The following is a 25,749-nucleotide window of genomic DNA, read 5'->3' as shown; positions in this document are numbered from 1 at the left end:
TAGGAGTCATCTGCTGCCATCTAGCGGCCAGTCCTAACATCATCCTGCACACAATAAGGCACACCTGTTGGTCTGTAATTTATGTGGCGGCCAACTGAGCGCTGCACAGTCGTGTCAAATAAAGCCAGTGCTCTGATAGCAGTGAGAGCGCATGCCTACAGTGATGGAGAAAAGAATGATTAAGGACAACACTCATATTTGGAGGCTGCATACATTTGAGATGCAGGATGGCATCAGATAGAAAATACTGGCAAACAAAAAAAGACAGTCCACATTGATTTAAGAGATCGAGCCACCTGTGCAAAGAGAGACGACCTGTAATCTGAGCTGAAATCTGAAGTTTTCCCAAATTCAGCCTCCATGTGTTTAGGAATGAAATGTCGCATGTAAGTGAAACCACAGCATCCAGTCTGACTGAAGGGAACCCTGTGACGAGTTTGACCTTAGTCGTTCTCCTGCTCGTTCCCTGCGTGGTCGTTCTGCTTCTGCTGAACTGCCTCTTGCTGGGTTACAAGTTACTGATCCTGTCAAAGAAGAAAATCAGGCTGCGGCCAGAACGCACGGAGGAGATGCTTTTGCGGTCTCCTCAGGGAGTCAGACTGTCCGATGTGGCGTTTCCTTTGCGCCAAGACGGGCGGAGAGCGTATTTGTCGCTATCAGAGCCCGTGCTCCCTCATCCCGTTACTTCTTCCAGGGCTTCTTCCAGGGAAAGGATCGGGCTGGATCACAGGATCCGACTTCTGAGGCCAGATGGCGCTACTGGTTCAGGGTCTCAGAGAGCGCCGAGCACCATCCGGGCAATCTCTCCAGAAGATTGTTTCACCCCGGGACTAAACCTTGCCTCCAGCTCACGGACCTACAGCTTCAGCAAAACAGGCTGGCGCAAGAGTGCACAGGTGTTACCGCATGATTCAGGGACTGAAACCAGATTGAACCTTGTCCCTCCAAACACTCCTATGGTGAGTTATTGTTTTGTTTTTTTTCCCAAAAAATATTTAGACAAATTATTAAACATTCAGTGGCAAATACTTCCAACTGCACAACTGGCTTAATTAGCCCAATTTAGGGCCCCGTTAACCCCTTTGTTACCGCTCATTGTGTGCACAGGTTTCCTGTGTGTGGTAGCTGAATTAAGTACAAATGCAAAGAGAAGTTTAAGGCCTCAATAGAAGCAGCAAAACCATCCCATTAGTAACTGCTTTTGTGTTGCATGCTCTGATGATATATATATATATATATATATATATATATACACCAAATGAAGTTGTTACACAAGGAATCTCTGAAGGTTGTCTGGAGTCCAAATCCCTGGGCAGCACTGGTTTGGTGGTAATCCATCTGCTATATAGTTTGTCTGCACTTTCCAGATCATGTAGGGTTATTTTAGATGTTGCAAAATATATTTGTAAGTATGATGTAGTTTGATGCAGTTTATCACATGTGATGCAGTTTATCACTGGAAGTTGGTAATCCTTGAAAGAGAGGCGTGTGTGTGTGCAGAGATGCAGCAGATCGTGTTCTTATGAACTGCTTTTTGTATCCCTTTGTTTTCTGCAGGAGACCGAATTTGTGGGTCTCATTCGGAGGAGCAGTACTTATGAGATGCTGTCAGATGTGGACCCAGGTGTTGCAGGGTGCAGGGTTGACAAGGTAGACATGGAGTGCGAGTACACCAACCTGCATTCAGAGGCGTCCTGTCTGAACGCGTCTGCAGCGGGTCCTGGACTGGATAGCGATTTTGGAGCAAGTGCAGGTACAGGTACCTTATAGTGATCACCACTACAACAACTTCACTGTATACAAATGTATTTAATAACTGATGTTGATCCATACATGAAATGGGGCTGAAAGAAAATCTTGACATGTTAAATTTTGATTGTAGCCTAGAAATGATCAGGAAACTGATCCATGATTTTTATGTGTACACTCACTAGCAAATGTCAGGTACATCTGTTCAGCTGCTCAGGAATACAAATACTAGCCAATGACATAGCAGCAACTCTTTGCATTTCGGCATGCAGACATGGCCAAGACGGCCTGCTGAAGTTCAAACTAAGCATTTGATTGGGGAAGAAAGGTGATTTAATTGGCTTTGAACATTGTGAGGTTGTTGGTGCCAGGATGTTTTAGAAGCTGCTGATCTTCTGTGGTTTTTCTATTTTTTATTTTTTCCCCACACAAACATCTTGAGCATTTACAGAGGATGGTCTGAAAAAGAGAAAACATTCAGTCAGGGGCAGCTCTCTGAGTGAAACTGGCTTATTAATGCTGGAGGTCAGAGGAGAATGGGTAGAGTGCAGTAAGTCAAATAACCACTTGATACAAATAAGAAATGCAGAAGAGCATCTCTAATCAAACCTTTAAGCAGATGGTCTACAGCAGCAGAAGAACACACTGGGTGCCACTCTTTAGGAGTGGCAACTAAGGAAAACTGAGGCCACAGTTCTCAGAGATTCTCCAAAATCGGACAAAGGAAGAGCGGAAAAATGTTGCCTGGTCGATTTCTGCTGTGGCATTCAGATGGTAGAGTAAGAATGTGGTGCATAAACCCTGATTTAGCATTGTAGGCTGATGGTAAAATGGTGTGAGGAATACTGGCAAACTTTTAAATGCCACAGACTGTCTAAGTGTTATTGCTGACTGTGTCCATCCCTTTATGGACAAAGTGTGCCCATCTTCTACTGACTATTTCCAGCAGGATAACGTACCATATCACAAAGCTCAAATCATCTGAAACTGGTTTTGTGAGCATGGCGATGAGTTCACTGTAATCACCTGAAGTCTACATGCACTAAATCCAAATCAATAGCAGCTTAGGCATGAAATCTGCAGCAACCGTATGACACTATTATGCCAATAATGATCAAAATTTCTGAGGAATCTTTCCAGCACTCTGTTGAATCTATGCCGTGAAGAATTAAGGCAGTTATGAAGACAAAAGGTAGTCCTATCCAGAACTAGTTAGATATACCTAATGACGTGTATAAGAGTGAATAATTGCTTTAATAATTGCAGAAATATGTAAACCAATGATTACGGTCAGTAATATCTACACTAAATTCTTGGAAAGATTAGAAAGTTTTCTTCTTGTTGATCTTTTACTATGAAGAATGTCTGCATAGAATTTGACCGCAGAAGAAGAAAAGATATCGAAGTGTAATTCATGCACATAAAAATCCAAAGTTTGTGTGATATGAATCCTCCAGTTTGCAATTACTGAAAACAGACTCTGCAGCAAAGTACAACCTTTGATCCAATAAACATCTAAAGTGGAAATGCAATTCCTTTCAGGGGTCTCCCTGCGGATTCTGTCTGCAGACAGTGACGGCCTGTCCAATGGAGTGCTGGCTTCAGCTCTGGAGTGGGATTATTATGACCCCTGCTATGTCAAACAGAATAATATACCCAAACATAAACATCACAGACCTGCAATCCACATGAAACAGTACTGGGTGTAATTTGTACTTTTAATGTTTATTAATGTGTATCATGTATTTATTCCATCAAGTGTTTTTTCGAATTTCTTTGTCTCATTATTGAACACTATTACTTTACACAAACTGACATAATTTTTGATGTTGTAAAACTCACCCTTCCACAGAACCTGTTCAGACTGTATGTTCTTCTTCACTTTGACTTCAGTTACTATCAAATGTTATCAGTGCACTGATGACACGCTTCACTGATGTTAGTTAATTCATCTCACACTTTCATATGTACTGGCCCGTTTGGCTGGTTTTAAGTATCACAAACATTTTCATAACAATCAGTTTCACAGTTGATTTGAAATTCTTTGATTCACTTTGATCTGTAGACTATGTAAAATATAATAAAGTACCTATTGATGAAATTGTTAATCTTTATAATAAAAACAACTTCATGTTTACATACTTTTTGATTCGGCATGTTCCAGTTGCCTCTCCTGACCAGCAGAGGGCGCTCCTGGTGATATGGTTTGTGATGGGATTGTGCTTCTAATTTTTAAAAATGTCTAAATAAAAAGGCAGACGAGTCTTTGCAGTAGATTAGTAACACAGAATAAAAGGACACTGGCTTTAACAGTATTCGTAAACAGTGCAGCGATGTGGTTCAAGTATACCTGCAGTTTTCAGAATACAGGCTGTATGTATGTATTAATGCATCTTGCTCAGTCACAGAAAATTTAAACTGTTCCTTTCTGTTTAAGGTCTTCAAGCCTTGATCTTAAAAGAAGTTTCAACTACAGCACATGCGATGAACCTTTAGAAAACTTTACAAGCTTGCTCATGAGCTCTAGATGTTTATCCTCTAATACAACTGATCTAGGATCTAGGCTGGGATATGGTTACAACGACAAGATGATCATCCCCATCAACCATTTACTTCCAGTTTCTAGGAAGTTTGTCTTAAACAGTGTTTGGAAACTTTAAAAAACTGAGCTCAAATAATGAGCCTGACCTGACAAAAAGCTGAATTATGCATTTCTTGGCACTGAAATAAAGTTTGAGTGTATGATCATATGAATACAAATGAGAACTATTTGCATTGCTGGTCTTTTGAAATTTGAGGGATATACAACTGCAGCAGTTCTTTTTCTGTCACAGTTTTAAATAAATGCTTTAGCTCAATGCTTACATGTAAATGATTAAAGAATACGGCAACTGGGAAAATACAAAAACTCCACATAACAGCAGTACTGTAAAAACAAAAAAGGAGTCAGAGTTAGGTGGAATACTTTATTCTCTGTTCAGAGAAATCTGTACATTTAAAGATCAAGTGCCCTTTGAGGTTTTTTTTTTTAAGTTCATAGAAAGTATAACTGACACTGAACTATGCAAACATGAAAACAACCAGACCAAAAAGACCACTTTACTCGAAGCTGGAGAGGAAATTCAACACAATTTGTTTGAGCTTGGCATCGGATGCCTCAGAGATTTTGCCATCAGCCCTGCAATGAAGAACAGATTGAGATGTATTGTAACCAATGCACTAAAAATAAAGAATCTGCTATTGCTTTAGAAATGTTAAACTCACTTAATATTTGCCAGCAGGTCCTGGTGCTGGCTCAGTATGTGCTGCAGGAACGCCTTCTCAAACTTGGTGATCTTGCTTGGCTCCATTTTGTCCAAGTGTCCCCTCACACCAGCATAAATGACTGCTACCTGTTCTTCAATAGCCATTGGAGCTGAAAGATGGAAGTTCATGGGCACAGTAAGTAAGACAACTGCAGAATGGATAAATTCTATTTTTGTTTTTAAATGGATGCTTCATTTTCTATACGAACAGCAAATACTCACAGTACTGTCCCTGCTTAAGCAGCTCAGTCAGACGGACGCCACGGTTCAGCAGCTGCTGAGTGGCAGCATCCAGATCAGAACCAAACTGAGCGAAGGCAGCCACCTCACGGTACTGGGCCAGCTCCAGCTTCATGGTACCAGCCACCTGATGATGGACAGGAAAAAGGAAGTTAATGTGAAAGACTCCCAGCACAAAAATCAGTTGAGAGACTAGAACTAGGCAAGACTGAAAGACCAACCTGTTTCATGGCCCTGGTCTGGGCAGCAGATCCGACACGTGACACAGAAAGACCGACATTGATAGCTGGACGAATACCCTTGTAAAACAGCTCAGTCTCCAAGAAGATCTGTGGGATACAACATATTTAATGGTGGCTGAGGATCCAAATTAGAATGAGGGAAGGCAACTTACTCACACACTGACCTGTCCATCTGTGATAGAGATGACATTAGTTGGAATGTAGGCTGACACGTCACCAGCCTGTGTCTCAATAACAGGAAGGGCTGTGAGGGAGCCACCGCCGAAGTTGTCGTTCATCTTAGCAGCTCTCTCCAGCAGACGGGAATGCAGGTAGAAAACGTCTCCTGGGTAAGCCTCACGCCCGGGGGGACGACGGAGCAGCAGGGACATCTGACGGTAAGCGACAGCCTGCAGGAAGGCAAGAACCAGACCCCGATTTTAAACACAGTTTTTTACGCTTGTGTTAAAAAACGCTCTGTAGCATGAGACCAAATAAACTCACCTGCTTGGAAAGATCGTCATAGATGATCAGGGCGTGCTTTCCATTGTCTCTGAAGTACTCTCCCATGGAGCAGCCAGAGTAGGGAGCCAAGTACTGCAGTGGAGCAGCATCAGAAGCTGTAGCAGACACCACTATGGTGTACTTCATGGCATCGGCATCAGTGAGCCTCTTCACCAGCTGAGCCACCGTGGACCTCTTCTGGCCAATAGCAACATAAATGCAATAGAGCTTCTTCTTCTCATCAGTCCCATCGTTGAAGCGCTTCTGGTTGATGATTGTGTCAATGGCAATGGCAGTTTTTCTGCAAGACAAATGTGGATAAACAAACCACCAGTTCACATTTTTGTGCTTAGAACAGTTTTAGAAGGTCTAACAGTCTAAAAGAAAAATATATACACATTTATTATAAAGAGTGTATTTCTTCACTTTCTAATCCATTATTCATAAACACAATAGAAATCCTAGCTTCCAGCATACAAAAATGACACCTTGTTCACAGTGATGTAAGCTTATGTAGATATATGGAATTATTTTGCACGTTTGGTTTCCCATCTGACAAAAACAATCAGATGCTTCATGAGACAGATCATATCTGCAACGAAACATGAAACAAAGCTGGTAGAACTTAGCCTAATTTGAACTAATGAGTTTAAAATGTCATTCATGAAGTAACAAAAAAAACCTGTCTGTGAAAAAAATGATGGTTAAGTGCTAAAAAACACAACAACAACTTATAATAATAGGGTATTTGTGACCCCTTCTTTGGAAGCATCACTTCCACTACTGTAGAAGCACTTAAAAGGCACTGGAAATAACATCAAATACTCTGTCGTATTCAGCTATTCACTTTGAGCCTCTTACCCAGTCTGCCTGTCTCCAATGATGAGCTCACGCTGTCCACGACCTATGGGGACCAAACTGTCCACAGCTTTGATGCCGGTCTGCATGGGCTCCCTCACAGAGATACGGGGGATGATACCAGGAGCTTTCAGTCCCACACGCCTGCGAACCTTGGAGCCCAGGGGGCCCTGTGGAGAAAATGATGTATAAAACCATCAAATGTACCATCAATCAACTCCACAAAAGCCAAAGGCTAGCAAAATTGGGTGAACAAAAATCTCTTTACACATATTGAAAGTTAATGAACCAACTCCTCAGTTTACTAATAGATTATTAAACAGCAGTTTCAATCATTTATCAAACATACCTAATGCTCTACATTTAAGCATGTGATCATAAACTATAATATTTGTTTCAAGTGCTGTTTGCCTAGAATAAGCAATGACACAATTAATTTAGAATCTGGAAAACAAGACTCTCTCAGTTTTCTGACAGGTACCTTTCCATCGATGGCATTTCCAAGAGCGTCCACAACGCGGCCCAGGAGCTCCTCGCCTACAGGCACATCAACGATAGCGCCCGTTCTTTTGACGATGTCGCCCTCTTTGATCAGCTTGTCATTACCAAACACCACGACACCAACGTTGTCGGGCTCCAAGTTCAGAGACATACCCTGGGTAGGAGAACAAAAAACCATTATTACCTTTGTTTGCATGAATTTACTATGCAAAGTACTTCAACAACCACTGTGTATAATAATCCATTTTAAAGGACAGTATGTGGGTTAAGACTAATCAAAACCACATCTTTAACTCCATTTTCTGCCAACAGATCTACTTATTTTCAGAGGTTATTATTTCCAGGAACAACACATTAACCTGGGATTTAAACTTGAGGCAGTGTGCTTACCCAGTGGCTTACAGACATTCTTTGCTGCTAAAGTAAAAATCTATCATTCTCCAAACACCTTTGACTTAAAATGATCTAGAAACTGTTTAAATATTTTTATTCACCCATGGTATTTAAACAAGGTCATTATGTAAGACTTAGATAGTCACCTTAAGACCAGAGGAGAACTCCACCATCTCCTCAGCCTGCACGTTCCTAAGACCGTACACTCTGGCAATACCATCACCAATAGACAGTACGCGACCAGTCTCCTCCAAATCAGAACTGGTATCAGCTCCCATGATCTTCTCCTCCAGAATTGATGAGACCTCAGCAGTGCCTGTAATGTATGATAAGTGTTTACAATTCAGGGTTAATAAAGTTCTATGAAACTAATTAACATATATATTGTGAGATCTTTACATAGTGGTTCTTCCTCAAACATTGCTGGGGAGAAATGTTCCAAAAATAATTTCATTTCTTGGACTCTAGACTGAAGCAGACTTCCTAAAACACTGACCTGTTTTTTTCTGCAGCCATGGGCTAGAGGTGTGTAGATTCTTGGCTCCTACACAAGCCGCAGCAACATTCTTTGATACCTTTATCACATCAAGAAAGAGCGAAAGAATCAGTTTTATCAAGGCCGGAAAAACAGCAGTTTTCAATCATTAATCATTTAAAAACAGTCTAACCAAATATAAACTGGCAGCTTATTAGGCAAACTAAAATTAAAGCGGTCATGATGTCAATCATGGAATAAATCGTCCCAAATGAACATTATAAAAAAATAATAATGAAACCCCCGTCTTTCATTATTAATTAGATTGTATGATAATTTTTGAGATTTGTTGTGCTGTTAATTTTAAAATGTCTAATGTTTTGTCTATAAAAAGTAGATGATAAACTTAATAAAATCCCCAGCTGCTAGGGAACCTTTCTACCAACCGTCAACTCAACACCAATTATTGTGAAAATGCCGAAAACACAGCAAAAAATAAGTGAACAAAGTAAAGATTACAGACTGCACTTGTTTTAGGTGTCACTGCCACTGGATTTAAATCACTTATAGCCCCCTGAGTCACAGAGGTGACAGGCAGAAATAAAAAAAAAAAAGCTACATACAGAATACACATGAACTACTGCACCATGCATTACAGTGTAATTTAATCACAGCAGCTATATTAAAATTTTCATTTTCACAAGACTTGGAATTGGTCTGTATATAAAAGGTTTCAGGTCACAGAGTCATAGGACAATCTCAACCGATGATTGGTACAGATCGAGTCTATAATATCCATCCAGAACAGTGAAATGTCTACCATAATGTTGCTTTATGTACTGAAAGAACTGTGCGAAGCTAGCTTGGTAAATACATTTTGCCTAAAGCTGTCATGCAGAAGGGGCCAAACCTGACCTTCAACACCAAGTTACAGCTTTGTCATTTCCACTGACACTCGCCGAGCAGTGCAACACGTGGATCAGCGTTTGCTTTTTTTTTCATTTATCGACTCCTCAAGTTGGGTTTTGCTGTCTGTCAACTACAAACATGTTAGCAACAGTGACTGGCACTGTGAAGGGCCCAGTGCCCTCCGATGCAAAGACGTGCGCGCGCACAACAGCCGCCATGGTTTTGTGCGAATAAATTCTTGTTTTTCCTCAAAGAAGTGAACAAAAACGTCACATATATAAGTAGAGGTGCTTACCAATCCAGCCCTGCGGGGCAGGTTGCGGGCGAGAGCCGCTGCAACGCGAACCGACAGCATGTTGGTGTCCTACGAGGTCTGTCTTGCTCCTGGAGAGGAGAGAGAAGGATGGCGGACACGGCAGCGAACTGTAGAGAGGTCACCGCGACCCGGAAGTACTTCAAAATAAACCACTCTCCAGACTTTATTTTAGCTTTTATTTTTTTTATTTTATTTCGTTGTATTTCTTCGGGTTCCCTTTAAAAAGTGTGTCGGCAGCTGCATAGATCACAGTAAAATAAAATCATTTGGATATTGACTGTACTTCAGTTTAATTTTTATTTTTTTTAAAAGATGGCTCATGTGGCTCCTCCACAGATTATTAACCTAAGGAATAATGCGGATATAGGGAAAGAGCGAGAGAGAGAGAAAGAGAGCGAGGGGTGGGGGTGACAGAGGATGGTGCTCGGAATAGTGTAAGATGGAGGCAGATGATCCGCTGTGGCGACCCCCTTTGAGAGAAGCCCATAGAAGAAGAAGTACTGATTTCCGAACAATAGGGGGCGCTCGTCTAAGTAGCGCATACCGGAAGTGGCGCACGTAGCTTTGTGAGCGATGGAGACATTTTAAAAAAACATACAGCTAACTGCTAACTGCTAAACAGGGCTCGCGGAGCTGCGAGTCTTCTGCGTCAAAACACATTCAAATTCTTCCAAGTTGTAAATAAGTCAAGTGCATTCAGCGGTGCACAGTTTACATATCACGTATCAGAGAGGTTGCACGTTACTGAAGATGTCGAGTGTGACACTTGGAAAAGAAGAATATAAGTAACTCTGCGGTAAGTTGTAACTAGCCGAGTGCTATTTAAAAGGCTAAGTTGGTTATCGCTTTTGACTGATAGCTGCTGACATTATCCTGCTTGTTACAGCTCTGGCTGGATTCGTAGCGCTTCCATTTTTAGGCTAATGGGAGGTAGCTATCTTGCAACGTGAATATTTTTTCCACGTCTGCCTCTCTCCAAGTTTGGGAAGCTTAAGGTTATGACCGAGGTTAGCTTCACTGTGCAGCTAAAAGGATGTGCTAGTTCCAGCTAGCCCTTGACACAACTAACTGAAGTAATTTATCCGGGAACAAATAAACATCCTGTAGTTTACACGGGTACTTTAATGGGTTTAAACCTTTGTTTAAAAGTGCCGTTTTCGCTGTCTGTGAAACCTAAAACTAAATCAGATGCTTAGCACCTACTAGCAATACCGTTAAAAAGATATTCTCGCCAAATATTGTCCCTCATTTAATGTGTCTGTGTGTTGTTTTATACTTTGAGCAGTAATTGGAGTAGAAAGGAAGAAGTATTAAACTATAATATTCCACTTTTATTTATTTTAGTATAGGGTACAGCTTTGATTTACGATTATAGTAATAATTGTTAATTATTCAGTGTCCTAAATATTTCCAAATAAATGTTGTAGTAAAGAATTTATATGTCATGCAAGATATTCATTTTAATTTGTGGTGTTTTTTTCATTTAATTCTTTTCTTTAAAAGAATTTAAAAAAATTGTTATTGTCTTTCAAGTTTGTGCTGTTAATAAAAATCTTGTATACATTTTTATTTAGATTGTTTAACTAAAGTTTGTGATGCTTCATTTCTTCCAGCAGGTGAGGTCCTGTCCAGGGACATTGGTCCATGCTTGTTGGACCTTTGGCCGCTGGGCTCAATTAGCATGAAGATGGCTGACTCAGAAAAGACAGAAGAATTTGTAGATGCTGAGTGCCCCTCAGAGTGCCTTGATGAAGCTCAATCAGCCACAGCTTCTGTTCAAGCAGAGCAGGATGAGCATCTGAAAACAGAAACCACTACCAGTACCAGTTCGCCCCCAAGGGAAAAGGAGGCTGACAGCCCCTTGCATACAGAGGGTGAGCAGAGTCTCCTGTCCATGCCATGCTTGATGAAGGAGCTTCGCAGAGACTCACCAGAATCTCAGCATGCCTCAACAGGAAGTGACAAACCCGTGTCTCGTCATATCTACGAGAGTGACTCCTCGAACCCCTGCATGCTCTCGCCTTCATCCAGTGGCCACTTGGCTGACTCTGATACACTCTCCTCAGGGGAAGAAGGTGCTGCTCCTCCCGTAGGAGAAGAGGAAGAGGGCAGCATGGAAGCTACAGGTGATCCTGGGCAGGCAGGAGGAATGCAAGCATCTGCCACAGTTGCAGGGGGGAGGAAGTCTCGACGGTCACGTTCAGAGAGTGAGGTGCCTCCAAATACGATGGCTGCAAAGAAGAACCGCTGCCAGCCCACCGTGATAGCAGCCGCAGGAGGCCAGGAAAAACAAACCAATGGCAAGTTTTCAAAAGTGAAAGGTCACCGCAGTCAGAAACACAAGGAGCGCATGCGCCTCCTGAGGCAAAAACGAGAGGCAGCAGCACGGAAGAAGTACAACCTGCTGCAGGACAGCAGTACGAGTGACAGCGAGCTCACTTGTGACTCCAGCACCAGCTCCTCCGAGGATGAGGATGATGACACCTCAGGGGGTAGCAAGACAATCAAGACAGATATTCCAGGTAATAACCGATGTTTACAACGCATGCTTAAGAGCTCAGTACTACTACCATCACTGTCCACTAGCAGCCACTTAGTATTTCATGTAAATCTCTGACTCACATTGCAGACTAGTACTGATTTACAACATAAGAAAGTATTGACTACTGATCAGTTAGACATAACAGAGTCTGCCTGCATGAGTAAAAAAAAAATTGTCAACCAAATCATTAAACTGATTCAAGAACTGTACAAATCCTTCCTAACATCAAATCAATAACAGGGCTGCTTTGTTTGTTTTGTCATTTTCTTTCCTTAGTTATTTTCCCATCCATGTCTATATTCATTCAAGTTGTCTTTAGATGTATACAGTATATGTTTAGAGGACCAGCACCTAGTCATAATACAGCATTACCCCTTTCAGACATATGCTGTTTTTAGTCAGACAGACATCATCTTAGAATACATTGGCTGGACAATCATCCTGTTCACTTTTGTCTAGAAGTCTCAACAGAGCGTCACTCTTACAGGCTGAAGCTGCTGTAGGTTCAACCTGCATTTGGATATCACCTTCAGTATTACACAAGTCTAAAATATATGCAGTTGCATTGATGAAATTGCAACTTTGCACGTCTCTGTTAGCATTTGTCTTGGTAAGACATCCATCATGAAGAATTTTCACTTTTTCCAACCCAGAATAAAGCTCACTCGCTCTCTCACAGCCTATATGCTGTATTTGGGAGCCACTACAGCAAACACTCACACATACAGAACCTGGTCCTTGTGATGATGAAAGAGGAAACCCAGTCTTCAAAAAATGAGATTACACTTCTTCAGAGTTGAAAGTATCCTTGTCACTTTGTTTGGCACTTTATAAGCCAACAGTGTATATAAAATTGTATTTAAAGCTTAAAGTAAACTAAAGATCATTTAAAAAATGGTCTCAATATAGTTTCATCACCTGATTATTCTTCTTTGGTTCTTTGGTGGTAGGTCAAAACTTCTTTGGAAGCCCTCTTTCTTTTTTTTTAATTGGCTGGAGAAATCCTGCAAATAAGACGCACATAGCATGGGTCTCCCCATCACTGTTATATCAGTGAAGCTTTAAACAACTAAGCAACATTAATAATATAATTAACAATTTCGACTCTGGCTAAAAGCCACAGACCGAGCAGCAGGTATATTCTTGCCTCAACGTCCACCTTTGTTGTAGCGTTCATGTCACATATTAATCGCGTCGTTCACACACACACACATTAGGAGGTACTACATTGTAATGGAAAACCAGTCGATCAGAGTCGAGTCCTGGCGAGTCGATCTGAGTACGTATTGATGGAAAAGGGTCTTATGAATGACAACCAACACTAGAACAGAATGGTAAAGCAAGCAATCTGACATATCCCATGTCTGAAAGAGACTTAAACATTGTCATGAAACTCTTTCTTGCTGATGACTTGATATGGGAGTCTAATCAACATTGTCCAGTTCAGAGTGGTTAAAAAGAGTTGAGTTAATGTAACCTTCACTGTGAGTTCTGCAGTTCAACAAGTCAGCCATTAATATACACAGCCTTTGCTCTAAATAGACATACTATGATCTCGCTGAGTTGCAAGACTCTGCAGCCATTACTGGTGTCAGTAAGCTCTAGAAATACTGGCTTATACATGAGTAAAGACATAAAATCCGATGTCTAATGTTCTGTTTCATTAGATTGCCTAACCTCGTAAGTAATTAGTCTGTTCTGTTAGAGTGAGTTTACCAAGTATTTCATTCACATGAAAACTGTTGGGCATTTAGTATTGCATTTCCTGCATTTCTGTCCTTACTAAATATGCTTTAATGTTTCAGTATTCTTTTTGTCCTGACCCATCACACACTTCACTCCTCCTACAGTGAATCATGTTAGAAATGTAGTTGGGTGTTTTCCTATACTCTAAATGATTTTGTAACACCTTAGATGAGCCCATGAGTTCTTGTGTCATCCAGTTGAAAGTCTAAATGCATACAAATATATACAAATCTAATTGAGAATGGCTTTTTGCTAAACTGTGGGCCAGAGGTGTCTACCTGGAATAAACACTCATTGGCAAACGCTGATTGTAACGCCTGCATGCACGTTAGACCCCGTGAGTTTGCTTACGTGTTGTAGAAATCTCTTGGGTGAGTTGAATTCTCCAGAAGTAGGTCCTATCAGGCTGGTGTTTAAAGGTCTGCCAATGGAAGAGAAGCACTCGGTTTACTGTTGGATGATCTTTTGATCGTGATTGTGTTCTTTAGTATGTAACTTGTTGTATTTTATTATCATTTTTACATTAAAATCAAATTTTAGTTTCTTGTGTTTCATAGATGATCCTTAATAAATTGTTTTTGTTTATATGTAGCAGCATCAGTAAAGGTACTTTGGCTTATATAAAGTCTATCTCTTAGTTATGTCTGCTGCTTTTGCAGCGCAGATTTGAAGTTATTTTGCTTTGGGTGGTTGCATTTACTTTAAAATCTTACACGTTTTCCAAATCACTCGATCAGTCACCCCAGACCACCAATTATCTTCCTTCAGGGATCTGTAGGACATGAAATGTTTTCAGCCATTTTTACATCCCGCACACAGATTTGAGTGCTACAACTGCATGATGTAGTCCATCAGCATGAAAAGAGTCGATCTGCACGTTACCTGAAACAAACTGTCATTTTCTCTGTAATGCAAAAGTCCACCTCCGAAGCATGAAAGTGCTACTGTATTTTCTTATGGCTTGGCCTCAATGTCTTTAAAGCTGGCTTCAGACGTGCTTCGGAGAGATCCAGGGTGGGATCCCAGATTCATGGGTTACTGGACAGCGGCTCGTGGGACAGGAACGGCATCGGCAGCGTTCTGGAGGAGGCCATGACGCGCTTTGCTGTGATGCAGCGTCAGACTGAGGAGCGCTTCCGCGTCTGGATGGAAAAGCTTGCACACCTCGACTCGGACAACGATTCTTCCAAGCGCTCGAGTGACGGCCCAGAAGGGCAGCAGCAGCCCTCACAGGGGGCACGACCTTCCCCCCCAAGCTCGTTTTTGCCATCTTCAGAGTCTGCAGAGACTATGGCTGCCTACATGTTGGCACGAGAGAACAACAGTCTCACCCACACCCCTATAAACAACAACAACAACATCCACCCTGAAGTTGTCACTCAGAATGGAAATCTAGGTGTTCCAGACCCTGGTCTCTTGAATGTTTAGATTTCACTTCTGCTTCACCCCTCGCAGTTTCTTACTTTGATCTCGGCAAGTGTAGAGTTAGTTAATGCAGAAAGCAATGGGGTATACCCGTTCAAGGATGTGAGGGCACTAAACAGAAACACCACCACCAGCAGCAGCTGGGCCTGAACTGGTCATTTGAACTTGACTCTGTGCAGACCAGGGGCCCGTGCTATGAAGCAGGTTTAACATGTCTTCTTTATATGGCTTTATTAAGCCTAGCAAAAACAGTCACAAGGAGTCTGGTTATCGGTTGGGTTTTTTTGTTTGTTTGTTTGTTTTTAATTAAACCCAGCTATGAGCATTTTCGCATAACATGCGTGGTGGTGGCACCAGATGACCAACTGCAAAGACTATGGGACTATAGCCACTTAAAGTCAGAACAAACAGTAATCCTGATATGAAGAAAATTAAAGCCAGGAGGAAAAATTGGCATAAAGTTGCATTTTGTGTGAATGTGCAATTTACTAAAAGGCCCATTAGTGATGATGCTCCATCACTGACAAAAAAGAAAATATGACTAGAATTACAATGATGTATTTCTTCCAATTCATGTGTTGCCTGTGGTTGTTTATTTAGATAATTTTAGCTCTGTTGTTTCAGCTACAACCCAGGTAATGTTAAATGGAGTGACATCAGATAAAATATTTTTTTTAATTCTTGCAAATTTTATAAGGTCAAATGCACTGGAATTTAATCGGTTAAAGAGTCTTGATTTAGCATTATATTGCTATAAAAAGACACATGGAAAGAAGAAATGGGCTCAAATGCTCACAGGCATAAGTGAAATAAAACCCACTCAGTACATGTGCTGTAAAGCCCAAAGGATCTTCACAAAAGACAACCAATTGGTCAGTAGTTGGTGCTTTATATAGGTTCGTCTGTTATGTTGAACATGACCTGCTCAGGAGGTCGTGTATTTTGGTGTGGTCTAATGTGGCAATGTACCCGCAGAAAGAACTGAATTTGGAAGCGGGGGAACCCTGAAAACCTGAAGTTATTCCACTAGCTTGGAATCCTGCTTTGTAGCACGGGCCCCTGAGGCTCAGCATGTGTGCTGGCACTGAATCACTGTGAGATTTGACACTGAGAAAAATTCAACTCACCTATTTGATTTCTGCAGCATCTGTGACACGGAAACATGGCTTCTCAATAGACTGAGTCAGGGCTCTTATTGTATTGCTTTGCTTTCTTTCTTTCATTTTTTCTCAGCACCAGCTGAATACCCTCTTTGACACATACAGAGTAACTGTTTTATTTCTTTCAGTCAGCATATGAACTATAATGATGGGTAGCCATCATTGCAGTGTTAAGTGGGGTGCTGCTGTGTAATAGCATGTGCCTTGTCATTCCGAACTCATGCTGGGAATGATGGGTGAAGCATTATAGTGCTGTTTCCTTAAGAATCAGGTTTACCACTGCATACCCGCCGTTTGTCTTGAACTGTTGGCACTTTGCTTGTAAACGGTTCAGGAGAATCTTGTGACAACCTTTATTTTGGTGGCATAGCTTTACTAACAGAACATTTAAACATAGATATGCCTATAAATATAAACACAATATACTAACACACACAATTTCTTGCTTTTTTAAAAATCTATATTAAGGATTAGACGTGTTTACATTTTTAAATAAAGGCCTTTCTGTTACATTTGCTGCTGGCGCTGCATTTGCGCAGTAACATGAAACGAGTGATTGAGGAATTTGAAAAAGAAAACTCCTCGTGGTTATTTTAGTAGCTTAGGTGTAGATTTTGAACATCATATAAGGCATGGGTTCTTTTGTTGTGGCTATTGGCTGCATTGGCATATTATAGTAATGGGTATTTGTCTACTTCAATTTTTGTTTGCACCGGTCTGCCAGTTTATCCAGTGTCCCCACCTGGCACTGCGTATTCGCATCTTGACTTTAAACTGAAAACCCAGGCATCAAACGTGCAGATATAGAGCAGTAATACAGCTGCAGTATGGTGCATGGCAATGTTTACGGATTTTTTTCTAATTAAAAAAGAAAAGAAAAAGTCGGATCTATGTGATCAAGTGGCCTTCTGGTTCACATCCTGTGGTCTTTGAAAGGGGGGAGGAAACAATCCTCCTTGAACCCCCCTCCCCCCACACTGTTTTCACTGATGTAGATGACCATTTGGGTCTTATTTCTAAACACTGCTAACAACCATCACAGAGACTGATGAAGGAATCTTTGGCCTGATCATATTTAAAGTTAAGATGTTAAAAAGTGTTCTCTATATGTGTATATGTAGCCCTATGACTGTCATTTTTACAGAGCCTAAAGCTAAGCGACGTGTTTCCCCCACCTGTTTGCATGCGAGTATATTAGTATATAGAATGTGCAAGGCCAAATTAGTTTACATCAGCAGCACGTGTGCAAGCTATAGCTTTTCCTTATGCTGATAAATGGTGACTGATGGGACATTTTATCTCTATTTTTTTTTCCCTTTTGATTGTTTTCCCTTGACCTAACAGTGTCATATTGTGTGAATATTGCTTGTTTTGTAATGCATAATTCCTTTGCCATTACGGATTTAAATAGATCCAGCGTCAGCTCTCCTGTACTCCTTAAAACTAGAATGACTTTTAAATCAACAGTTTTGTCAGCACAGTAACGAGAGCCTGTGCATGAAATCAAAATGTGCATTAAAAACAACAGCAAGGACAGTCCATTGTTTACCAAAGACACTAACCTGGTCTACATTAGTGCTTTTCTATCTCTAATACATGGCCTTTATATTGGCAAGTGCTTGGTTTCTTTGGTAACCCTAGTATCTACCTATATCAGCTATTCATAGGCAGTGTTCTCTCACAGTACCTGCTGTCCATATAAAACCCCTCTCACACACCCACAGATGTCTGGATAGCAGAGTGTGTGTCTGTCTGTGTCTGTCTCTCTCTCCCTCTCTCTCTCTCCCAGGGACTCCTTTTTACAGGGTAGAACAAAGATATGTGCTCCCGCTCTTCCAGTTACACTCCTGTTGTTTGGCTTTGTTTTGTTTTGTTTTTTTGATTATCCCCACTACATTTCATTCACTGAGTAAGATTATTTTGAAATGTGTTTTGTAACGACTGTACTCGAGTGTAGTTTTTATGTGAATGGCTGTTATTTTAAAAAGCAATAAATGGAAAGAACAAAAGGTTTGTTGATGTGCTTCAAATACAACCATCATTTATAAGAGTGCCATTTGCATGGCTTTAAAAACCCATAATGTTGTATAATGCATTATTGTTTTATTTTAGAGTTAATATAGACCTTTACTTCAGGGGAAATGGGGGACCAGTGGGGGTTTTCTTGTGTCTATTGTAGATGCTAAGACTTAGCGGGTCTGTGGAAGCAGTGTCCAGTCTCTCATTCAAACAGAAGTCGCACTATTCCCAGGCATGATTTGAATAATGAAGTGTTTTCTTTGTTCTCTGCAGACGGGCCTCCAGTAGTGGGTCACTATGATATTTCAGACACTGATTCTAACCACGAGAGTATGAATGTGGAGGCAGTCCGGCCCACGGTGATAAAGCATGAGCTAAAAACACACAGAGGCCAGGATATGGCAGCTCACTCTGGGTGTATAAGAGCTCTGAGCTCTACCTCAGGTCAGTTACAAACCCGGTATAATAAATTCCAATCCTCTCAGTGAAGGCAGGACATTTTAAAGGCATGGGTTGTCATCAGTAAGCTGAAATGTGCCGTGTGGCAGGAAGCGGTCTTATTAATCTCAGCAAGACACTTTTGAAGCACTCTTTATCCCACACACCGCCAGCTGGCATTTGATGTTACTAAAAGTCTTGACCTTTTTGCAGCCGACAGAACATGAATATAAAGGCAGCCATCTAATGTGTCACTCCATGCTGTCCAGTCAGTTTTACAAACACCACTGTCAGCTTCATCTCTGTTTTGTGTTGGGGTTTTGTCTTTTTTGTGTGTCTGTGTCAAAGCAGCTGCTGTCTTCATGTGTCAGCGAGGTCTGAAGCGCTCTACTGCTTCGGCCCTCCTCACAAAGCGTGACTGTGTTCCTCTACATTTGTTTCAGGCCACATGGAGGCAGAGCTGTCGCACAAGGAGAGCTCTCAGCACAAGGGCCAGATTAACATTGTTTCCTCTGACAGTGAGGTGGAAATAGTCGGAGTGCAAGAAAAAGCACGGTAAAGACTTTCAGTGGGGAAACTAACTGTAAAATTCTACTGTTACTGCCCACCCCTCCACTGAATTCAACTTTTTACTTTTTATTTTTTACTTTTTTTTTTCTTTCCTTTTCAAATCTAGATGCGCCCATCCTTGCGGGGGGGTCATAAAGAGTTTGTCCTCCTGGAAAGAAAACTCAGGGGAGCAGTTAAACAGCACAAATCAATCACAGCTCTGGACTACTGTTTCCCCTCAGCCCAACTGGGTGTCCCCTCCTGAAGTGGTGGACCTCACGCTGGACGAGGACGCCGGACACAAATACCTACTTTAAAAAAAAAACCACCAACAAAAAAAAAAAACCCCAACGTATACACTGAAGACTTTTTTTCCCTACACATCTCTTCCTCCAACTGCTCCTCATCCATCTTGCCTGTCCTCCACGTTAAAGCTAAACTGAATCCTTTCTAGAGTTGTGGCCTCGCCTGTAACCGCTTGTGGACTCTTCCTGCTCCAGAGCACTCTTTTGTTTTTAACTTTACTGTTGAACAATCATGTATCAAAGCCATTCAACTGGTGAGATTCCCTGACCTTGGCTTGTCAGCTATGAATTTTAGCTGCATCTAAATGGCACAGCACCTCAAGTGAAGGTGGAAATGTACAAGAATGATTTATCTGGTAATGATAGCAATATCTTCCCTTCATTTAATACCTCAGTTACCCTTCAAACCCAGATATAGGCAGTGTGTCATGTGCTTGCAAGCCGTATAGTGAACATTTCAAGTTGCTGCTTTAGAGCAGGTCAGTATCACGACATGGCTGTGAACCTGCTTCACTACAGACTTTGAATGGAATGTTTTCAGAATTGATTCGGCTTTTTTTTTCTTTTCTTTTTTAAAAAAAAAAAATCTGCAGCCACCTGAGGTCAGAAAAGAATGGCAGCTTGTACACTTTCTGTTGTACAGTAGACCATAGATAAATGACAAAGTTTACTTTGTACCTGTCAAGGGTAACTTTCTATTTTTTTCCCCTCATTTTCAAAGGTCTTGCCACTGGACTTGCATTTAGATCCGTCTGCCTTTGTAGATTGTTTTACTATACGGTGTACAACCCATGCTCTGATGCTGTCAGTGAGTGCTTTGGTTCATTTGAAAAGAAGTATCGGATATTTAGGGAAACTTTCACTATTTTTAGAGAGTTAGATGAGAAGACTGGTAACAGAAATCTATTTAAAAAATAAAGCAGTTTAGGGCTAGGTGGATGTGGTTCTTGAGGTAGAGTGGTAAATGGACTGTATTTATCGCTCTTTTCCCTTCACCCACATTCATACAAGCACTTTTTTTCTGTCCATGCCTAAGCACTCGTACATGCATGCATTAATGGGAACTCGGGGTTCAATATCTTGCCCAAGGATCCTTCGACATGAAGAAGAGCCAGGGATTGGATCACTGACCGTCCAATCAGTAGAGGACCTTTAATCTTCAGAGCCACACAGAGAGTGAGGCATCCCATAATTGGAGAGTGGGGTTTTTGGATTTCCTAGCTCCATCTATCCACATGTCAAAAGGGTCATAATTTTGAACTCCAGAATCTTCCCATTAATGTGTAATCTGCATCTGACTGTGTGATAGTGCTGGATGAATGTTTGTGTGAATGGGTGTTTTAGGTGGGTGACAAAAACTAAAAACTAAAACTGCAGTCCATTTATATTCGCTCGACAGAAATCAGGGAAACACTCTCTCCAAGAGCCACATACTAGTTCCTTTGCATTTACTAATTAACACATGGTATATCAGTATGACTAGTAAAAAAAAACTTTTTTAAAATGCTGTTACATGCTGTAGTGTGAAACCCAGGACACTGCGTACACATTGGTCTTTGACTGACGAGTCATTAACAGTTATCCTCCTTTTATACTCCTTATGTAACCCATAAATTACAAAATGAGCTTCACGTTTCATTCTGTATGACCTGAAACTAGTGATGGAGCCCATGAAGTCATCAGGGAAGTGTTTAGTGAGGTTACAGAGCAAGCAGGTTGATGGCTGTTTTCTGATAGGCTCACGCACAACCAGAAGTCTTTTTGCAGCCAGAGGAGTCACCTGCTGTTGGCTGTTAAAAAGAATAGAGATTGACAGACCACGTGACTTTCGCAGGTTTAAGATACTTGGGAGTTGGTTTCTCCAACTTTAGTATGGTCAGAAATAAATAGGTCAAGTAGATGGACACGAGCGTGCTTGCAGTTTCCGCTGTCTCTATTCTTTCTACTAAGCTAACTGGCCTCTAGCTTCACACAGTCAGGTTATCGATCTTCTCATCTAATGTTTACTCATCACCAGAATGCCAATAAACATTTCTGAAGAAGTCACTTGATTTAACATTTCAGTTTTTGTTTGTTGCCACTATATTACAGAAACAATAAAACTTTATTTTTGGTTGGGGCTGTCTTGTTTTTTGGGCCCTCCACAAGAATCCAAGTTTGTCATGTGACACCTGGGGAAAATTAATTGCACACCTGTGATTTGAAGTCTGGGAAGAAAATAAGCAAAAAAAAAAAAAAGACCAAGCTACAAAACACTATGACAGTGCTGTTTTTGTTTTTGAAGATGCATTGGAAGCCACACTTTTGTTACAGTGTCCGAGTGTCCAAGGGCAACTTTAATTATCAGTGAATGTATGTCCTTGCCGTGCTGGCTGGTTGTACTTATTGTTTGCATGCTTATCTTGAATGGATGCAAACTCCTTTAAAACTCTGGGGACCCCTTTATAATAACTGAGGAAATGTATCTTCCAATGAATACTGCAAAGCAAGATGGCCTGAATGCCTTGAAATGTGCACTATTTTCTTTTAGAAAGGTTTAAAGCTTATTCTTTTACCTTACAAAGCAGTGGATTTTGCTATCGCAACAATAAATATTTTAATAATAGATGTGAATTTCACAAACACACATATATCTATACATATATATCTATAGAAAAAGAGTAAAAGTGATGTTGAGTTTATGCCCCATGTGTGAGTTATGGGGCATTTATAGATGAGATGATTACTGTATAAACTGTTTTCTGTTTTTCTTTTTGTTTTTCAACCCTGATCCTCAGGGCCTGCTTGCTCTCTTTCCTGCTGTCTTCTTTTGTCCTCATGCAGTACTGCAGCCACGCTGGCTAAAAAAAAAAATGTAATCAACAACTTTACAGGCTATTTTAACACATTTCTTGTAATTGCATATTTAATAACATATACTTTCCTAAGTGACGCTTGATAATTATAGATTTATTTTAACTTCTGCTGGTCACAGAAAGGGAAAATTTGAATTATCTAAACCAAAGTCTATATGGAGCTTATGTTCTCAGTTTATTTCCCAATTTATTCTTAGAAATTTGCTATGTGAATCTGAATCTCTTCATTTGGAAGTCAGTGAATTTGCTGTGAAAAGATCGAATATAGTTACAAATTGAATATATTGTTGAATATATATTTTGTTTTACTTGGCCAGTTTTTTCTGTTATAAACAGCTACCACTGTAAGAACTCTGTACCAGAACACTTCAGCTTGCAAAAACCATTTTGCTGTTTTTCTGTGGGACTATTATGAAACGCTAGTGAGGCATCACTTGTGTCTTTAGTGATATAAGTGTGGTAGAAACCAGGGCAGTGATGCTGGTTGCACATAGCATGTTTGGTGGCATCTTTCATCCTCAGCTCCGATGTTATCGTCATTACCGCTATTTCAGCCTCGCTCTTCTGTTTTTGTTCTGTTTTGCTGTCAGTATTTTAACTTAACAGAAGTGTTTATTTTGTTGCTTCTGCAAGTCCCTGACTTCCTTGAAATTATGTCTGTAGAACAAAAAGAAACTATTTTAAAACTAAATAAACGGACCGTTATTTAATGAGCTCTTGTCAAGTCATTTATTTCTGTGTTTTACAAGCATATATTTGCAGTCTTTGCTCGTGTGCTGTGACTGGTGTCAAGATTTTGCTGGGGAAATTGGCAAGAGGGGGATTGAATGAATGCAAAATTGGCTGCCTTTTCTGGCAGACCAAAGTGGTGTAATTAATCTGAGACGAAGATGGTGACATGCTTCAGCCTTTCAGGTATGTTTACAACTTTAGCATAAAGTGCAATTTGAATTTCACTTTTAACAGTTCACCCTCAAAATTTAAATCATGTCATTACAAGACTGATAAATGGATCTGAATTCTTGCTTACTGTGAGTGTTGTTTGAGTATGTTCTTATCTGTAGAGTCCTGTGCACAAGTCTCGAGTCAACCCTCATTCCTTTTACATTTTCATGATGAAATATAACTATAAGGTAAGAGGGAACAATATAAGTGAGTTACTGAAACATGTGCAAACATGAAAAGACAGTATATAAGACAAAAATAGTTTGTACAGTTCTAATAGCTTGAAATTAATATTTGGTATGGCCGCCATTATATTTCAACACAGCCAGGAATACTTCACCAGGCTTCTTGAAGGACATTCAAAGCTCTCTTTGGATGTTGGCTGCCTTTTGTTCTGCTCTCAGTCAAGATGATCCCACACTGCTTCAATAATGTTGAGGTCCAAGCTCTGGGGAGGCCAATCCATGACTCCATCGTGTTTTACAGATGACTGTTGACACTCACTGTTGTACCTCTACCCTGACGTCCTTGGTACATATTCATGATAATAAGACGTGTTGCCACTGGTATTCAGTCCAGTTCTTGTGTAATTTGGCATACCTCAACATACCTTTCTCTTCCTTAAGAATAACTCCTTGATAGCGACCCCATTAAGACCATTTATGATTCAGTGAACATTAGATAGATGAAGGCCCAGATGAATGTCTCCATCTTACTTCTAAAGGACATGACTTTCAGATGCTGCTCATCTGCTGTAGATTTTTTTTTTTTTTTTTGGCCCTGCTGCTTCTTCTTTTGTACTCCACTTGTGGAGCTTCCTCAATTTTTTTAGGGAGACACTGCACACCACACCAACATGTGCCAAGTTTTAAGCTAATATCTTTTTGGAAATGGCCTTGTTAGTGCGCATGTCAAGCTGACATTTTTCCTATATGCAAATAAAGAAATGGGAACAAGTTATGTGTTTACAACTTCAAGTTCTTTCTAAGTTGTGTACCACAAAACTGGTTCAACAACAACACTAGTTCAACCTTCGAGTTAAGTATCCTTTATTGTGTTTGAATGATTGATAGGTCAGTGTTAAGTGACTTAACAAACAAACAAAATGGTTAGGTACAAGGCCTGGATTGAAAATGAGTGAAAAAGCAGCCCACAAGAAAACTTTAACAGATCTTCAGAAGCCTGGAGAACTATTGCTCAAGATCACTTTTAAAAGAAATTACAAGAGTCTGGTTCCTTGGAAACAAAATATTTAAAGAAATGAGGGTGTCACAAGACTTAGTACTGTATAACTGGCACCATAGGTATAGCACTTAACAAGATGTCTCATTGTTTATTTTATTCTGTGGCCAAGCAGTCTAGACGACTGCCTCACTGTGAACAATGCAGGTTAACCCTCACCCACCAAAGTAGCATGCCAGGTCAGAGGTCACCCTGTGACACCTGCCACTAGGGGGACATATGGAGTTCACATGAAGAAGACAATGAGGGAGTGGAGCAATGCAGTCTGCGGGGCCCTTTAACGAAAAACTAAAGCCCTTTAGCCAGCTCTTCTCACCCTCGGGGCAGAACATCAGCTGTATGCTAATTTTCACAGGGCAGCGGTGGCCTCACAGAGCAGTGAATGTGCTGGCTCACTCTCAAAGCCAGAAATGATTGCGCTTCATCTTGCAGATGTCCTTTTACACTAAACGATGCCACTTAGAATTTTTGTGTTGTACATGTTTTGTTCCAAGTTATCTCCAGTTTCTTCAAAATGGCATTTCATTTGTTCAATCCTCGCTCTGCCCACCTCCAGAGGGCTTTCTAAAAATAAAGAGTGGAAATAAGTCTCATTTCCGGTGAGGACACATAATTTTTACATCAGGTTCTGCTGAAAGAGAGCTCAGCTGCTGCTTCTGTTAATACGTTAACTGTTGCCAGCTATCCTGATAAATGCTTGTGTTCAAATTTACATAAATGTGTGGAATAAAGTGGCAGTTTTGATGTGTGAAATTGATTGCAGCAGTGATAGTAAAGCATCGTGAAAGGCTCTTTGTGTTTCACAGCAGGCTTAAGGCATTAGATGACGGGAACTGGAGGACATATGGGACTAAGAGTTTTGTGACCCCCTCAGCCTCCACAGGCCCATCTGTTCCTTCATCCTTCAGGCTTAACACTACAGGCAGTGAGGTTTTTGGGACACAGGCCCCTTTTTTCACAAGTTCTGCTGTACGACAAATCTGGCCGACATATACTCACGAATATTCAAAGAGTTAAGTATTACTTGAACTGTATCGGATCATCAAGAAAAT

General features: G+C 40.8%; 3 protein-coding genes across 9 annotated transcripts; 2 read left to right on the top strand and 1 right to left on the bottom strand.

Moving 5' to 3' along the window:
• Window positions 1-46: 46 nt before the first annotated feature.
• On the top strand, window positions 47-3,955 carry hwa (huluwa). 2 transcript variants are annotated; one of them, XM_025909270.1, is made up of 3 exons: window positions 47-959; window positions 1,558-1,759; window positions 3,292-3,955. In XM_025909270.1, exons 1-3 carry the CDS (start codon window positions 378-380, stop codon window positions 3,456-3,458), a joined length of 951 nt encoding a protein of 316 aa, XP_025765055.1. In that variant the 5' UTR covers window positions 47-377; the 3' UTR covers window positions 3,459-3,955. The 2 variants fall into 2 exon arrangements, with proteins under 2 accessions (XP_025765055.1, XP_025765056.1); XM_025909271.1 differs by having other exon boundaries at window positions 60-959; window positions 1,558-1,753.
• A 746-nt stretch (window positions 3,956-4,701) lies between these two features.
• atp5fa1 (ATP synthase F1 subunit alpha) lies at window positions 4,702-9,608 on the bottom strand. Of its 2 annotated transcripts, none has more exons than XM_003451467.3 (11): window positions 9,451-9,608; window positions 8,268-8,346; window positions 7,918-8,087; window positions 7,359-7,532; window positions 6,881-7,047; window positions 6,020-6,320; window positions 5,701-5,925; window positions 5,516-5,623; window positions 5,277-5,421; window positions 5,014-5,164; window positions 4,702-4,927 (listed from the first exon to the last, which is right to left on the bottom strand). In XM_003451467.3, exons 1-11 carry the CDS (start codon window positions 9,508-9,510, stop codon window positions 4,849-4,851), a joined length of 1,659 nt encoding a protein of 552 aa, XP_003451515.1. In that variant the 5' UTR covers window positions 9,511-9,608; the 3' UTR covers window positions 4,702-4,848. The 2 variants fall into 2 exon arrangements, with proteins under 2 accessions (XP_003451515.1, XP_019216534.1); XM_019360989.2 differs by having other exon boundaries at window positions 7,918-8,091; window positions 8,271-8,346; window positions 9,451-9,465.
• A 403-nt stretch (window positions 9,609-10,011) lies between these two features.
• ark2n (arkadia (rnf111) N-terminal like PKA signaling regulator 2n) lies at window positions 10,012-23,223 on the top strand. 5 transcript variants are annotated; one of them, XM_005456212.4, is made up of 5 exons: window positions 10,012-10,267; window positions 11,088-11,993; window positions 18,637-18,807; window positions 19,245-19,356; window positions 19,478-23,223. In XM_005456212.4, the coding sequence occupies exons 2-5, from the start codon at window positions 11,153-11,155 to the stop codon at window positions 19,665-19,667; spliced, it is 1,314 nt and encodes a 437-aa protein (XP_005456269.1). In that variant the 5' UTR covers window positions 10,012-10,267; window positions 11,088-11,152; the 3' UTR covers window positions 19,668-23,223. The 5 variants fall into 5 exon arrangements, with proteins under 5 accessions (XP_005456269.1, XP_003451566.1, XP_005456270.1 ...); XM_003451518.5 differs by having other exon boundaries at window positions 11,085-11,993; XM_005456214.4 differs by lacking the exon at window positions 18,637-18,807 and having other exon boundaries at window positions 10,017-10,267; window positions 11,085-11,993.
• Window positions 23,224-25,749: the final 2,526 nt, after the last annotated feature.

The sequence above is a fragment of the Oreochromis niloticus genome, linkage group LG7 (assembly GCF_001858045.2).
Source record: "Oreochromis niloticus isolate F11D_XX linkage group LG7, O_niloticus_UMD_NMBU, whole genome shotgun sequence".
Taxonomy (NCBI): domain Eukaryota; kingdom Metazoa; phylum Chordata; class Actinopteri; order Cichliformes; family Cichlidae; genus Oreochromis; species Oreochromis niloticus.
The sequence above is the reverse complement of the archived record's forward strand: the minus strand, read 5'-3'. Positions and strand labels throughout refer to the sequence as shown.

Excerpts from the sequence above, each read along its gene's own strand:
- hwa (XM_025909270.1), top strand. The coding sequence starts at position 378 with ATGTCGCATGTAAGTGAAACCACAGCATCCAGTCTGACTGAAGGGAAC. Across the intron at positions 960-1,557 it reads TCCCTCCAAACACTCCTATG|GAGACCGAATTTGTGGGTCT; the intron begins GTGAGTTATTGT and ends TGTTTTCTGCAG. Across the intron at positions 1,760-3,291 it reads TGGAGCAAGTGCAGGTACAG|GGGTCTCCCTGCGGATTCTG; the intron begins GTACCTTATAGT and ends AATTCCTTTCAG.
- atp5fa1 (XM_003451467.3), bottom strand. The coding sequence starts at position 9,510 with ATGCTGTCGGTTCGCGTTGCAGCGGCTCTCGCCCGCAACCTGCCCCGC. Across the intron at positions 7,533-7,917 it reads AGTTCTCCTCTGGTCTTAAG|GGTATGTCTCTGAACTTGGA; the intron begins GTGACTATCTAA and ends TCTCCTACCCAG. Across the intron at positions 4,928-5,013 it reads GACCTGCTGGCAAATATTAA|GGCTGATGGCAAAATCTCTG; the intron begins GTGAGTTTAACA and ends TCTTCATTGCAG.
- ark2n (XM_005456212.4), top strand. The coding sequence starts at position 11,153 with ATGAAGATGGCTGACTCAGAAAAGACAGAAGAATTTGTAGATGCTGAG. Across the intron at positions 11,994-18,636 it reads AATCAAGACAGATATTCCAG|ACGGGCCTCCAGTAGTGGGT; the intron begins GTAATAACCGAT and ends TGTTCTCTGCAG. Across the intron at positions 19,357-19,477 it reads GGAGTGCAAGAAAAAGCACG|ATGCGCCCATCCTTGCGGGG; the intron begins GTAAAGACTTTC and ends TTTCAAATCTAG.